The 16,976-nt window shown below is 37.3% G+C and overlaps 1 protein-coding gene across 1 annotated transcript; it reads left to right on the top strand.

Moving 5' to 3' along the window:
* Nucleotides 1-299: 299 nt before the first annotated feature.
* LOC105043852 (plant intracellular Ras-group-related LRR protein 5) lies at nucleotides 300-4,225 on the top strand. The gene is made up of 3 exons (XM_010921574.4): nucleotides 300-1,062; nucleotides 2,872-3,785; nucleotides 3,879-4,225. The coding sequence occupies exons 1-3, from the start codon at nucleotides 318-320 to the stop codon at nucleotides 4,017-4,019; spliced, it is 1,800 nt and encodes a 599-aa protein (XP_010919876.3). The 5' UTR covers nucleotides 300-317; the 3' UTR covers nucleotides 4,020-4,225.
* Nucleotides 4,226-16,976: the final 12,751 nt, after the last annotated feature.

Here is a 16,976-nt window from a genome sequence, read left to right as displayed (position 1 = left end):
TATTTATTGGAAGAAAAAAATTCATATAAAGAGAAAAGGACTCGAGAGGAGGAAGGTTTAACTAATGAATGCAGAAAGAATGATAGCCTGATGAGAAAGAAGAAAGAGATACGGACAGATAATTTCACGCATGACACCTCATATGTTTCGTATTTGTTTGGTCATGAGACGAACGAACTCTATTAGTGGAAGGAGTATCTTTTGTTTTAATTCCTTGGCTTCCATTTTAAGATGGATCCAATAGGATATGCAGCCCAAAAAGAAGGCTACACGCAGTCTTCCCTGCAGGAATTTTTGTTTTTTGGTTGAAGTAAAGGATGCACCGTATATTTCGAGGCGCAAAGAATTTTCCCACGCACTTAGATCACTGGATACATGAGCAGTATTCCAAAAACCATGGGCCCATGTGTTGGCGGCCCTTTAACCTTCTTCCAATCATCACCTCCGTTGGTATCACCTCCCTTAAACTCACGCATACAAGGCACATAGCCCTTCTCTCTCTCTCTCTCCCCCTCTCAGTAGCCATGGGAATTCCACCCAAGCCAATCTCCCCGGCGGTTGTGGACGCCGTGGAGGAGATCATGAGGGTGTACAGGTCCCTGCCCCCAAGGCCCTCCATAGATGAGGTGGAGGCAGCCATGGCCGTGATCAAGAGCTCAACCGCCGAGGAGGAGCTCAGGATGCAGGAGGTGGACAGGATGGAGAAATCCCCGGGCATGCCCGAAGAGCTGTTCTTTGTGCTGCAGGAGGTGAAGAAGAACATGATCCAGCTCCAGAGCCAAGAGCAGAGGAGGGAGGCCCTGTACGTGGTCGAGCTCGACAGGAGGTTCCAGGTGTTCGACGAGCTAATCCAGAGGGCCTCCAAGCTGGTCTCCTCTGAGGACAGTGACGAAGGCAATGAAAAGGAGGGGAAAAATGCTGCTTTTGGTATGATCCTCCCGAGGATTGGTGCGGGTTTGGTCAAGGAGGACAAGGATGAGCACAAGGGGGAGTTGGATGCCCCGAAAGGACTGTTAAATGTTCCCAGTATTTCCCCTTTGAAATCTGAGATCCCCTCTTCAGGTCAGACTGCAATTCCTTTTAATTCTTTTCTCTTTCATGGAAAGTTTGTTCTTTTACTCTTTTGTCGAGTTTTTGATCTTCATGTGGGATTATTGGATGTTAAAGTTGGTTTTTGTGAATTTCGAGGATCACCATTTGGATTAAGCCGTAGCAATAAAAACCCAGGTGCAAACTTCCAGGTTTTCTGTTGGAGTTTTGTCTGTGATTTCTTCTTTACCTATCAGATCTTCTCGGCTGATTCTCTTCAGATTCTTTCATTGGCTTTGTTTCTTCGCTTCTCATGTGTCTTGAAACAAATGTTATGGAATAACTGGATGGGGTGATAGATTGGGTTTTGGACAAAATGGCATGTCTTGTTTCCGGAACACAAGTCTTTGAACATCTTAAAGATAGGGTAGAATACTGGCCTTGTTGACACATTAGAACACAGGGAATTAAATATTTTTTAACAACGCAAGACTTCACCCAGAATGGCTAGTCAGAAGAAATTACTTGGATTCTTTGGCTCTGTATAAATGCCTAAGATTTTCCAATAACCGATATGCAATTAGATAGACACCCGTGTGAAAGCTCACATGCTCCTTACATTTAAGCTCTGGCATTCTTGCCAAGCTAAGGATCCAAATCCATTTATAAACACTATGATTGATCAGTAGTCAGCTCCAATGAACCCATGCTGCAATATCCCCTAGGTTATATAGATTATAGGTTGAATCGACTCTGATATCATTTGTAAAAACCCATGGCCTTATCAAAAAGATTAGCCGGAAGGTATTATTTGGGTTCGTTGGTCCTATATAAGTATCCAAGATCCTTCTTGCAAATAATCGATGTGGGACTAAATACATGTCCACACAGATCCTCACAATTTTCTTTCGCATAAGATAGTTTTCATGTAGTACTGCCTAATCGAACATTTCTTTCCTCATTTTTTAAATGTCGTGTATAATTAACTCCATTTTGGCACAATCCATTGGTTGAAGAACTTGAAAGTCAATGTAATGTGGACATGTCACTTCTTCTATTTATTCTATTATATTTGTATAATGTTTATGGTTTGTTTGTTGCGGTGTAGACATCAAGAACTAGTAATTGTTGATGTGATTCATTGGCTGTTTTGTTGGATAAGTTGAAGACTTAATCAGTGTGGTTGTTGATAGTGAATTTTAAAGCAGTTAACGGAGTCAGTCCTGGATTAAAGAGCATGTCCTGTTCCAAGATCCAATTCTTGTTCTTTAGTATTCCATTGTGGTATCAATTAACTATTTCATCGCTCAATTGTTTAACACTTCAAAGATTGTATGGGGGAGTTTTATCGGAACATAGGAAAAGGTAATTTTTTTCTTTCCTGAAACTTAACTTTCATGTCCCAGGACCTCTGCAAATACTTAGGGCTCACTAATTTCTTGTTTCACATTAGCTATATCTCTTTCAAAATTCATTGTTACAAGAACTTGAATGACAACAGAGATATTTAATTATCAAGGTCTTTTATATAGTTTATGGGCTGTTTTTTGCTGGGTAGGTCTCTACCATTAGTGATTGCTGACATTATCCATCAGCCTTGTTCTTGGTTAGGCCAAGGCTTCATCAGTATGATTAGCTGATATTGATGATATAAATAGTTAATGGGATGTTTTTTCTTTTGTTAGTCACATTTAGCTTCAAAGAAAGGTCGAGTCTGGGGCAGTAATCAACTGAAAACAAATGCTATTTTATTTTATCGTTCATGTAATGCTAGAATATTGTATTGGAAGTTGGAAATCTCTATCGTGTTCTTACAGGAGTCTTTTTTATAAATGCTAACAGGTGGTGATGCAGATAAATTAAGTCTCATCCAAGTGGCAAGCTTGATTGAGACTAAAGCGAAAAATGGAACCGGGATTCTTGACCTTCGGGGTAGGTTGATGGACCAAATTGAGTGGCTTCCGCTGTCGCTTGGGAAGTTAGAGGACGTCACTGAGCTGGATTTATCTGAGAACCGAATCATGGCACTCCCGTCAACAATTGGTAGCCTAAGGTTCTTAACGAAGCTTGACATCCACTCGAACCAGCTAATAAATCTACCTGACTCTTTTGGAGAACTATCCAATCTAGTTGATCTCGACCTGCATGCGAACCGGTTGAAATCTCTGCCTGCTTCATTTGGGAATCTCACAAGTCTAGTGAACTTAGACTTGAGTTCCAATCAGTTTTCTGTCCTGCCAGAGACGTTAGGGAATCTAACAAAATTGAGAAGATTGAACATTGAAACAAATGAGCTTGAAGAGCTTCCTTACACCATCGGATCATGTACTTCTCTAGTCGAGCTCAGGTTGGATTTCAATCAACTAAAAGCACTTCCTGAAGCGATTGGGAAGCTGGAATGCTTAGAAGTTCTGACATTGCATTACAACAGGATCAAAGGGTTGCCTACCACAATGGCTTCACTTTGCAAGTTGAAAGAACTTGATGTTAGCTTCAATGAGCTTGAATCAATACCTGAGAGCCTGTGCTTTGTCACTAGTCTTGTGAAGCTGGATGTGGGAAGAAATTTCGCAGACTTGAGAGCATTGCCGAGGTCCATTGGAAATCTTGAGATGCTGGAAGAACTGGACATAAGCAACAACCAGATAAGAATATTACCCGAGTCTTTCCGATTATTGTCCAAGCTAAGAGCGTTCCATGCAGATGAGACTCCATTGGAAGTGCCTCCAAGACAAGTGGTCAAGTTAGGAGCTCAGGTTTGTGCAAATTGATCTCTATCATTTTGTTCCAGGTAAGTGCTTCAATAGCTGATTGAGTCCCGTTTCCTGACATATCTGTATGTTAAACAGGCAGTTGTTCAGTACATGGCTGATTTAGTTGCTGCAGAGGGTGGCAATTCTCGACCAGCTGAGAGGAAGGGCTTCTGGTTTTGGCTTTGCTCATTGTTCCATCCTCGCAGCAAGAAACACAACAAACACACGAGAGATTGAATCCCTCATTCCATGCAAACTTTGTGTACTCATTGTTCCATCCTCGCAGCAAGAAACACAACAAACACACGAGATTGAATCCCTCATTCCATGCAAACTTTGTGTATAGCATGCTTCCACCAGTTTCCTTTTGTCTTTGTTTGTTTCGATGGTTATCTACAATCAATCAATGACTCAACAAATCCATGTTTTAAGTTTGTACTTGAGTGATGATTATCTTGCTTTTATTCAATCTTCTTTTACAAGCTTCTGTATATACTCTTGATTGGATATAATTGTGCAGCTGGTTTACCCTCTCTGCGTTCATGCTTGTATTTTGTGCTTCTTTTTATGATGGTAGCTCACGAGTACTTTCTAGATGAGGTGTGCTTTTTTGAGTTTCCAGAGACTCCACCTGGTGAAGCTTGATCCGGTCAGGTTTGGTCTGGTGGCCTATCCTCATCCTCACTTGTTTCAAGCATACATGGTGATTCTTTTTGTGCTTTGGGTGGGGTACCCTGAAAGAATCCATCTGGGCCTGGCTATCTCAACTGGTACGGGCGTCTTCTCTGAATCAAGATTGGTCCTTCTGTGGCAACAGTTGGTAGGTTGTACGTCGTACAGTGACAAGGAAACTGATGGAGCCAGCTGGTTGGCAAATGTAGGAAGCCAGCTGGATGAACCTTTTTTAAGTGGCAAAGGTCACACTGATTCCTGGCAGCTTGTACCTCTGCCCTCCTACATATGCTATAAATTATGGATGATGCTTCAGTAACATAAAAAAAATTACGCAAAAATAAAAAAAAAAAGGTTACACTGTGAGTTCTGAAAAGTATTGCCAGTTAGCCTAACCTGGCATGCTATGAAGTGCCAGTGAAATGACCAACAAATGGGTGACAGAAGAGCTGAGTAACTTTTCACTCTGAGATTTGAGTTGCCCTAGTATTGTTCATGAGATATGGTTCCCTTTGCCAAGAATCAAGCCAAGAGAGAATCGGATGTGGAGAACGTTTTATTTCGGTTGAACCATGGGGCATGCCTCAGGAGCTATAATATGTGAAGCTACAATAAGCAGATGGTGAAGGCTTTCAATATGTTCAACGTCTATACAGTCTTTGTCTACTACGGATGTTTTTTGTTTTTTTGTTGATGTGCTGGGTGTCTCATCTCACTTTAGTGCAGCACAAAATACTCAGAAGTTAACTAGATATTGTTGACAAATCTTTTATAATATATGGATGGAATGACCATCACATTCGCACCATCCAACCTGCAGTACTATTTGCTGAAGATCCGCAAGTCCTTTAGAATCGCCTTTGCTATCTCCCAGATACCCATGAGTAGGTGGTACTGGCTGAACTATTCTACCTCCCCCACCTAACCCAGCTACTGATGTCACTGAAAGTAGCTTAGTTCCTATCAGGCCCAAATATCCAAAAACTAGAGGGCAACCTGACCAACGCACTAAACTTTGTACCATTACGCCTGCATGTTTTCTCGTGCGAGGAACCAACCATGATTTTATCTGTGTTAGGTTCGCATCCAATATCCGAATCGAATACGAGATAACTGTACTTTTTTAAAACAAATTTTAAAAAATATACAAATTAAAATAAAATATTATAATTTTAATATTATAATAATTAATTTTAATAATAATTTATAAAATTTACATAATTATAATTTAAATTTCTTCAATTTTTGATCAGATACTATGACACTCTATTTATCCTTCTACTCACCCGTAAATCCAAACCATAGTCAATCATAAGCATCCTATAACTCTGAGAAGAAAAAGAAAGATGAAAGGATGTGAGTTTTACAGCTCAGTAAGAATTTCATATCACATTGATATAGTAATATAATCTAAAATAAGAATAAGTAATAAAATATAAAATCTCATGTTCAATGTCCAAATAATGCAAATATTCATAAATTTTCTGTCTTGTTAAAATAGAAGCATCATCATATGTTAACAGGTAAAACATTTTTATTCAACAATTATTTCATGTCTTATCTTTCATTTCTCTTTTCATAATCACATGATTTTTAACCTTTTCTTTCTGGCTCTGGACTATCCAAATCTATACCTTAGTCATCATCCGAATTAATTTCACATAAAAACCTTTCAAGGCTGTCCCAGGATGAGCTCCTGACCGGCTGTCCCACGTACGAAAGCCCGTGAGAGGCTGTCCCAGGCATAAGCTCCTGACGGGCTGTCCCAGGCATGAACTCCTAGCCGGCTGATCCACCTGTAAGCCAGTGGGGGCTGTCTCAGGCATAAGCTCCTGGCAGACTGTCCCAGAATAAGCTCCTGGACGGCTGTTCCATATGACAAGACTAGTCCATACCATATATCTCTTTCTTTTCATTTAATCATTATGTGTTGATTTCATCAAATCAATTCTGTCTTGCATTATGATCAATTCAGATATGTCATATCCATATAATCATGCCATCAATCTCTGATACATATATATTGACATAACATACTCATGCTCAAAATCAAATAACAATATCTCAGATATAATAAATTCATCGATCTCAAATCCGATGATGCAAAACCAATAATGCAAGACCAACAGTAAAATAGCATATATATAATGATGATCATGTACAGGGATTCTTACCTTTACCGATGACTGATCCAAGCATAAAAATCAATGTTCTTCTTTAATTTATGAATTTCTTTAACAAAATATTTCACTCGATATCTTATGCAGACAATCGTATCTCTTCATGACCTTGATCAAATATAAAAATCATATATGGAGAAAATTACCGATAATCAATCATAATAACATAAATCTAGGATCTCTCTTAGGATTAACCAAAATTAGGATTTGTCTAAGTATCTGGATCCTTCACTGATCCATAAGACTTTTAGAGAGAGAAAATTCATGAAGAGAGAGAAAATTTTAGAGAGAGAAAGTAGAGAGAGAGAGAAAATTTTATATCCTTCAGATGAGATAATCATGATCGAGATCATCAAAGATCATATCAGGGTGACTCAATATGGATTAACTATGATTGATGTTATCAATTTCGAATAAAGATCAGATCAGAATCTAATTTACTGCATGAATTTCGAAGCAACCTCAAGTCATCATATTTTCATATCAATTTTATCCTAGGATTCGTGATGAAATCAGAGAGAGAAAGACACTAGAGAGATAAAATCCATAAAGAGAGAGAATCTAGAGAGAGAAAATGTAGAGAGAATGTGGAGAGAGGAGAGAGAAAAGAGAGAGAAAATTTTTTTTTTTATTTTTTTTTTATTTTTCTCTTTCTTCTTTTTATTTTTATTTTTATTTTTTTTTTTCTTTTTTCTTTTCCTTCTTTCTTCTTCTTTCTTTTTCCTTTTCTTCCCACGGCCTCCCTTGGGCCGAAACAGGGGACAGACGAGGGGCTCCAGCTTGGCTACGGCGAGGGCGATGGCTTCGTCAGAGGTCCGGCAGCAGGTGGAGGTGGCGGTGGAGCAAAGGATGGCCGGCGATGAGGTTCGGCCGGCAGGAGATTTAAAGGATTTGAAAAATAGGAGATCCGCTCCTTTTCTTTTTATTTTCCGATCATTGGCCGGTCACCAGCGGCCAAGACCTTCCAGGAAGAGAGATAGAGGGATGAGGGTCCTATCCAGGGATGAGACGCCGCAATCGACGGCGTCGGTGGCCGAAAAAGAGAGGAAAAGATCCGGCCGAAACAGAGCAAAACAGGATTCATCCTTTTAATGGATTTTCCGACGATCCCGAAGGCCGGCAAGGGTGTATGAAGCCATGGAAAGGATGGGAAGGAAGAGAGGAAAGAGGAGAAGGGCTTATCTCCGATTCCGGTGAGGTCTCCGACGAGTATTTAAGATGAACACGATGATGACATCCGCGGCTTCAACGAAAAAATTTGAGAAAAATAAAAGGAGAAATCCGGTGCTCATCGTGGCCAACCTTAGAGGAAAGGAGAAGGGTTTTTATAGGATGGAGGGGAGGTCGAATCCCCCTCGGATTCAACTTCTCTTCCGATGTATTTGAGCGGAAGAAGACTCCTAGCGGGACTCTTCTTCGTTGCCTCCCCTGTTTTTTTTTTTTTTGTATGGGATGTGGGCTGATTCTGGGCCCAAATGGACCAGGGTGTTACATTCTCCCCCCTTCAAATAATTTCATTCTTGAAATTAACTTATGTTATTTGAGATATATTCTAAAAAATATATATATATATATATATATATACATGTATCATGTCATTCTCACGCTTTCAATAATGTCTTATATATTATTTATTTCTCATGATCTTGTTATAACAAAAATTATTTAAATCTCAAACTCATCCCTTCTTATTGATTTCTCAATTTTTTGAAGAACTGTAACATTTTAGACTTGTATTAATATATCACCGTTATTTGTCTAATACATTCTCACTCGAAATTCATAATTATCTCAGACTACCCTTGATAGAAAAATAAATAAAGGTCAAACATCGGGCACTCTTCACAATCATCGATTTCTTTCTTCTCTTGACCTTCCAACAAATTTTATATGTAGACTCTCATCTTAAAAAAATCTCAATCTTCTATATCAGTTCGAGTAACAATATTAAATTTGAAAAAAAATATGAGATCTATGTCAGAACATTCTAAGTTTGAACTAATATTAGAATTATCAAGCTGTTAATAATAAATTTGAGATGTCTAAGGTTCTTGGCATTATTTGTAATAAAATAACCTACTGATAAAAATTATCCGGCTATGATTAGATTAGATCAAAATCAATAGCATCTTTTCATTATCAATAAAATCCTTCATTATTTGCAACTAATGTATTCCATCATAATATCTTTTGAATCAAAAGATTAATATTTTTAATCAATTTAATCTACCACACTTTTACTGCGCACTCTGATTTTAATTTATCAAATTATATAAGTCTTATCAAAGATAAAAATATTCTTATATGTTAGATCAATCCAAGATAGATCTAACCTTCAAATTTTATATAAGACTTAGGTCAAAATTTTAAGTTTCTTTATCTTTACTACCTTTGGATATAGCATATAAAAATTAAATCTTGATCCACTTCCTATGTTTGAAATCATTGCATAAGTTTCATCACTCTTCAAGAATCCAACATGTCTAGAATCAATTGGAGTTAATCTTAGATTTACCTTACAATCATTTAGATAATTTCTAAATCAATCTTCCTTTTTAAAAGAATTAATTCTAATTTGACAAACTAAAAGAACTCAAGCCAACATCTTTATAAGTAGAATCAACTTGATTATTTCTTATAAAGCTCCCTTCATCACAACCCTTAATATTAATCAATAAATCCATATAAAATCTTATCCCTTGTATAAGTCATTCAAAATTTAACACTAGCAAGATGTCTTAGTTCAATTTAAAAAATCTAAACTTTGACTTGAATAATTAATACACTTCACCATCTTTAACAATCACAAGAAAAATTAAAAAAAATTAATCCAAAGATAGTAATATGAATTATTAAAAATTTCATCATAACCTGTATATCATACTCTGATAAAATAAATTTTCTTCTTTAATTTAACAATAATATCAAAATATTTTTGATCCACTTAGAAAAGTAAGCTTTTGACTTGAAATTCAATGCAACTTGAAAGATCAAAAAATTACATTCAGAATATGATATTTTGAGTACCCAAAGATTTTACCAAGATGTGTATCTCATATTCTCATAATAAAATTTAAGTATATTTTTTTCATCTAAGATTGAGTTTCATATATGATTCTCTTATAGGTTCAATGCTCAAAAATATTTCTCTCTCATATGATGAAATTTCTTCTTTGACCATATCCTAACTTCCTTCTGATAAATTTAAAATTTGTAATACTCAGATAATTAACATCAAAATCAGAAAAGTTATCATGATTTCCATCCATATAAGTTTAGCATTCCAAAATCATCAAGTATACTCAATATAACATATCAATACCTCCCACTTCCTTCCAGGGTCAACTCTTCTTATATTCAGGCCACCCTACTAATTGAAATCCAAGATATAACTCATCAATTTTATTATGGACATCATATGCCACTTATGCATAAATTTCATCTTAATATCTATTGATTCGAAATCTAATTACTGAATCTTCTCTTTTATATCTATCATGTTCCTCATGATCATAACCTAAGTTCAGATATCACTAAAATTATAATTCTGAATAATTATAACCTTAAATTTAAATATCACTTAAATCATATTTTCTAGTGATCATAACCTAAACTCTTATATCATTCTATCATACCTTTAATGATCATAATCTTAAACTCTGATATTATCAATCATACTCTATTGATTATAATCCCAAAATTTTGATATCACTTATATGACAATCCTTAGTGACCTTAAACCTGAGCTCTAATACTGTTCTATCATATTCTCTGATATCACCCTATCACATCCTATTGATCATGCATAAAGTTTTGATATCATTTCATAATCCCTAGTGACTTAAACTTAAGCTCTAATATCATTTTATCAAATCCTAATCACTTATATCATAATCCCCAATGATCATAACCTAAACTCTGTTATTACTCTGTAATATTTAAATCACTTATATTATAATCCTTAATGATCATAACATGAGCTCTGATACCACTTTGTCACATCCTATTGATCTTACATAAAATTTTAATATCTCTTCATATCTCTGATGATCTTAAACCTAAGCTCTGATACCACTTTGTCATATCCTAATCACTTGTATTATAGTTTTCAAATGATCATTACCTAGGCTCTGATACCATTCTATCACGCCCCAAACCCAACACCCGGGTCGGATACGTGATGGCTGCACACTCCTTAGAGCAAGTCCTAAAGAATATGCAAGGCCAAAATAAAACATTACAACCTTAACATCCATAACAATTAATTTCAATAATAATTTATAAAATTTTGCATAATTATAATTTAAATTTTTTCAATTCTCTGATAAGATACTATGACACTCTATTTATCCTTCTGCTTACCCATAAATCCAAGCCATAGCCAATCATAAGCATCCTGTAACTCTGAGAAGAAAAAAAAGATGAAGGGGTATGAGCTTTACAACCCAGTAAGAATTCTTATATCACACTGATATAGTAATATAGTCTAAAAATAAGGATAAGCAATAAAATATAAAATTTCATGTTCAATGTCCAGAATAATGCAAACATTCATAAATTTTCTGTCTTGTTAAAATAGAAGCATCATCATATGTTAACAGGTAAAATACTTTTATTCAACAATTATTTCATGTTTTATCTTTTATTTCTCTTTTCATAATCACATGATTTTTAACCTTTTCTTTCTAGCTCTGGACTATCCAAGTCTATACCTCAGTCATCATCCGAATCAATTTCCACATAAAAGCCTTTCAAGGCTATCCCAGGATGAGCTCCTGGCCGGCTGTCCCACGTACGACAGCCCGTGAGAGGCTGTCCCAGGCATAAGCTCCTGGCGGGCTGTCCCAGGCATGAACTCCTGGCCGGCTGATCCACCTGTAAGCCAGTGGGGGCTGTCCCAAGCATAAGCTCCTGACGGACTATCCCAGGCATAAGCTCCTAGCCGGCTGTTCCACATGACAAGACTAGTCCATACCATATATCTCTTTCTTTTCATTTAATCATTATGTGTTGATTTCATCAAATCAATTCTGTCTTGCATTATGATCAATTCAGATATGTCATATCCATATAATCATGCCATCAATCTCTGATACATATATATTGACATAACATACTCATGCTCAAAATCAAATAATAATATCTCAGATATAATAAATTTATCGATCTCAAATCCGACGATGCAAAACTAATAATGCAAGATCAACAGTAAAATAGCATATATATAATGGTGATCATGTACAGGAATTCTTATCTTTACCGATGATTGATCCAAGTACAGAAATCAATGTTCTTCTTTAATTTATAAATTTCTTTAACAAAATATTTCACTCGATATTTTATGCAGACAATCATATCTCTTCATGACCCTGATCAAATATAAAAATCATATATGGAGAAAATTATCGATAATCAATCCTAATAACATAAATCTAGGATCTCTCTTAGGATTAACCAAAATTAGGATTTGTCTAAGTATCTGGATCCTCCACTGATCCATAAGACTTTTAGAGAGAGAAAATCCATGAAAAGAGAGAAAATTTTAGAGAAAAAAAGTAGAGAGAGAAAATAGAGAGAGAAAATTTTTGTATCCTTCAAACGAGACAATCATGATCGAGATCATCAAAGATCATATCAGGGTGACTCAATATAGATTAACCATGATTGATGTTATCAATTTCGAATAAAGATCAGATCAGAATCTAATCTACTGCACGAATTTTGGAGCAATCTCAGATCATCATATTTTCATATCAATTTTATCCTAGGATTCGTGATGAAATCAGAGAGAGAAAGATACTAGAGAGATAAAATCCATAAAGAGAGAAAGGTCTAGTGAGAGAATCTAGAGAGAGAAAATATAGAGAGAATGTAGAGAGAGGAGAGAGGAAAGAGAGAGAAAGGAGAGAGAAAAAATTTCTCTCTTTTCTTTTTTTATTTTATTTTATTTTTATTTTTCTCTTTCTTCTTTTTATTTTTTTTTCTTTTCTTTTTTCTTTTTCTTTTCCTTCTTTCTTCTTCTTTCTTCTTTCTTTTTCCTTTTCTTCCCACGGCCTCCCTTGGGCCGAAACAGGGGACGGACGAGGGGCTCCAGCTTGGCTCCGGCGAGGGCGACGGCTTTGCCGGAGGTCCGGCAGTAGGTGGAAGCGGCGGTAGAGCAAAGGATGGCCAGCGATGAGGTTCAGCCGGCAGGAGATTTAAAAGATTTAAAAAACAGGAGATCCGTCCCTTTTCTTTTTATTTTTCAATCATTGGCCGGTCATCGGTGGCCAAGACCTTCAAGGAAGAGGGATAGAGGGATGAGGGTCCTATCATAGGGATGAGACGCCGCAACCGACGGTGTCGGTGGCCGGAAAAGAGAGGAAAGGGTCCGATCGAAACAGAGCAAAACAGGATTCACTCTTTTCATGGATTTTTCGACGATCCCGAAGGCCGGCGAGGATGCATGAAGCCATGGAAAGGATGGGAAGGAAGAGAGGAAAGAGGAGAGGGGCTTACCTCCGACTCCGGTGAGGTCTCTGGCGAGTATTTGAGATGAACACGATGATGGCATCTGCAGCTTTAACGAAAAAATTCGAGAAAAATAAAAGGAGAAATCTGGTGCTCGTCGTGGCCAACCTTAGAGGAAAGGAGAGGGATTTTTATAAGGTGGAGGGGAGGTCGAATCCCCTCGGATTCAGCTTCTCTTCCGATATATTTGAGCGGAAGAAGACTCCCAGCGGGACTCTTCTTCGTTGCCTCCCCTTTTTTTTTTTTGTATGGGATGTGGGCTGATTCTGGGCCCAAATGGGCTGGGGTGTTACAATCTGGATCTTTAATTGCTATGAAAATGACAGAGAGGGAAAATAGGAATTTTCCTGTCCAACATTTGACAAAAAAAATAAAATAAAACAAACTGAGAGGAGGACAGGAAGGAAAGCAAGGGTCAATTTTTTGGGCAGTGATTTTGATGATCTTTGAGAGAAAGATCAACGAGCAAGTGGATTAGAGTAACCAATTCATATCGCAACACTTATGCTGAATTTTCCATATCAGCCGAACAAACAAGAGAAAAGTTCTTGCTTTTTCTTTCTTTTCTTCATATTAATTATTTTTCATTTTTTTCATTTTTTTTTTTCCTCCAATAACCAACATGTCCAAGAGTGCATCCAAGTCTATTACTCTAGTCATTGTGAAACTTCTCTAATCTCCTAAAGAGAATGGTCTAAAATATTTGAACGGGGGGACCAGTATTTTGAGTTCTTCAAGGTATATATCCCAGACCAATACCACCTCCACTCAGTTTTCTGGGACGATTTGGCTGATCTGAAAGTGGCCACTTCTACAAGGAATTAACGCTGCCACGTTGACCGAAGGACCCTTCCCGAAAGCGTGTAGAAATGATGCTAAGCGGGAAGATAATCATGAACTTCGGGCGGGACCTACCACAAGAATGGGCCAGGAGTGATATCCGAAACTCGTGGCTAAATTCTAGCCTAAAATTGATATCCAAAAGAAAACAAAGCCTAAACACGTGGAGGATGAGCGGCCAAAAGTTTTTAGATTTTTTTTTTAAAATATTATTTTTTTAATACTCATTTCCAAACCTATCCATTTTTCTAACTTATTTCTCAAAATACAATAATTTAGCTGAGTGGGATCCAATCCGACGAAATCGCAAGATGAACATATAATTTCGGACTTAAAATTTGGACTTGAACATGTGATTTCAAGCTGAGATGGCACCTCATGATCGATATTTTAAAATATAAATTAAAAAATAAAATTACATGTTAGAAATGCAATTTCATGATGAAATCACAATTTTAATGTGCGATTTCACTTTTCTTTTTTTTTTCCTCAAATTTATTTTTTTCTGCTCCATTGTACCAAAGGGTGTGGATAGAGGATGGAAGGGCACGAGTTGAAGGGAAAGGGGGGGGTGGTCGCACGAGATGCGGGTTCGCTAGGGCCCGAGGGGAAGGAGAGGGGTGTTGGTCATGCGGAGCTAGAGGTGGATGGCGGATGCGGCGCAGACGACTGTGATCTGGGCCTCACAAGAGGAGAGGGAGGCGGCCATGATGGTGGGGCAGAATGGATGTGGGGCCTGGGGGATGGTACAGAGGAGCGGCGGCTAAGCGGAGATGCCGCGGGTGGTGTGCCGGAGGGGGGTGGGTGCGGGTTTTGGCCATCGGCAAAGGAAGGCGGAGGATCGACCGGGGGTAGGAGGAAAAAAAAAAGGAGAAATGAGGAAAAAAATAAAAAAAGATTAATAATAAAATATTATTATTTGATTAATAATAAAATATTATTATTTGATTAATAATAAAATATTATTATTTGATGAATAATATAATATTATTATTTGATTAATAATAAAATATTATTATTTGATTAATAATATTATTTTAAAATATATTTATCGCTAAAAATTAATAGATATATTTTATTAAAAATCAATAAATATATTTCATTAAAAATAAATAAATATATTTATCACTAAAATAAAATTTTCTATAATAACAAAATATATATTATTTTTAAAATAATTATATAATAAATAAAAATATTACTTTAAAATACAAAAGAATGGAGAACAGAAATTTTATTTGAATCAAAAATTTTATTCAAAGATAAAAAATATAAGAAAACTACCTTTCGTACATCAGAGGTTGACTCTTGAATCTTAGAAGCGATCCATAGATCATCTTCTTTTGAAAAAAAAGGCATTGGCATATCTTTTTGGGCTGGCACGTAAAAAAAATGATCCATGGGACAATCGCTATGCTAGGAGATGAGATATGGGTCGACTCTTCCTGTACTGTGGGTCAAAATAGAGAGGTCATTATATGATTTTTAGTGATAAATATATTTCAAAATAATATTATTAATCAAATAATAATAATAATTTATTATTAATTAAATAATATATTATTATTAATAAATATTAATATTTTATTATTTAACTCTTTTTTTTATTTATTTTTTTCTCCTCATTTCTAACTTTCTTCCTCCCACCCCCCGGATCGATCCCCTATCTTTCCCTGTCAATGGCCGATCCATACCCATCCCCCTCCTGTGCGCCACCAGTGGCACCTACGTCCGGCTGTCGCTCCTCTGTATCGTCCCCTTGGCCCTACTCCCATTCTGCCCCACCGCTATAGCCACCTTTCTCTCCCCTCGAGAGGCCCAGGCGCGGCCATCCACGCCCACCCGTTGTAGTCGTCTGTGCCACACCGGCCACAACCCTGCCTTGCCACTACTGTTCGTGCCACACCCGTTGTCCCCCACTAGCACCGTGCAACCCCCTCCCGATCCCTTGGGCCCAGCGAATCCGCATGCCGTGCGACCACCAACACCCCCTCCCTCCCTCCTCGAGCCTCGATGAACCTGGACTCTGTACGACCACCACCCCCTTCTCTTCGACCCTGACCTCGGCCCTTCCGTCCTCCACCTATGCCCCTCCATCCTCCACCCGCACCCCTCGGTATAAAGGAGCGGAAAAAAAAAACTTGATATAACGAAAAAAAACAGAGAGAGAATTCGTATATTGAATATACGGTTTCATCGTGAAATCGCATTTCAACATGTGATTTTATTTTTTAATTTATATTTTAAAATATTGATTTGAAAATATTTTAAAAAAATATTTTAAAAAATAAGTTAGAAAGGGATAGATTTGAAAATAAGTATTTAAAAAATAATATTTAAAAAAATCCCAAAACTTTTAACCTAAAAGAAAAGGTCTCTTCAAGTCTCTTTTTCTGCCAAAAAGACTGCTTTTCCTAGGATTTTTTAAAATAATATATTTTTAATAAAATATTCTAAAAATATCATGGTTCAAAAATTATTTAGCAAACTACTGTGGGGTGGGCACGTCGGATAAATTCGTTGGTTCAACCCATAAATTCACTGTCCACGTGGATAATTTATCGGTTGAACCCACAAATTTTTTGGTCCACGTGGCTTCCATACACAAAAGTTGAGGTTTGAATTCGTGTGTTGAAGACATGGGTTCAAATTAATTCATGCCTTCAACCTATGAATTCAAGAATTCATGGGTTGTGCCCATATTTTTTTTTTTAAATTGTGACCTGGGGTCACATTTCTTCTTTGTTTCTCCCCAAACTGCCGGTCCCCCTCCCCCACATCATTCCCTCTCTTCCGACCGTCCGGTCCCCCCCCCCAATGTCATTCCCTCTCTTTCAACCGTCCAATCCTTCCTCACCCACACCGTCCCGCATTGCTCCCCTCCCCTCCGACAGTGGTCTCGCCTCCTAGGGCCTGTCCCACCTCCATGATTCCCCCCCCGCCAGCCTGTGTCATCACCCTTGGATCACGCCCGTCGGACCCCCCTCTCCCA

This window comes from Elaeis guineensis, chromosome 4 (genome assembly GCF_000442705.2).
Source record: "Elaeis guineensis isolate ETL-2024a chromosome 4, EG11, whole genome shotgun sequence".
Taxonomy (NCBI): Eukaryota; Viridiplantae; Streptophyta; class Magnoliopsida; order Arecales; family Arecaceae; genus Elaeis; species Elaeis guineensis.
This window is presented reverse-complemented; position numbering and strand designations above follow the sequence as displayed.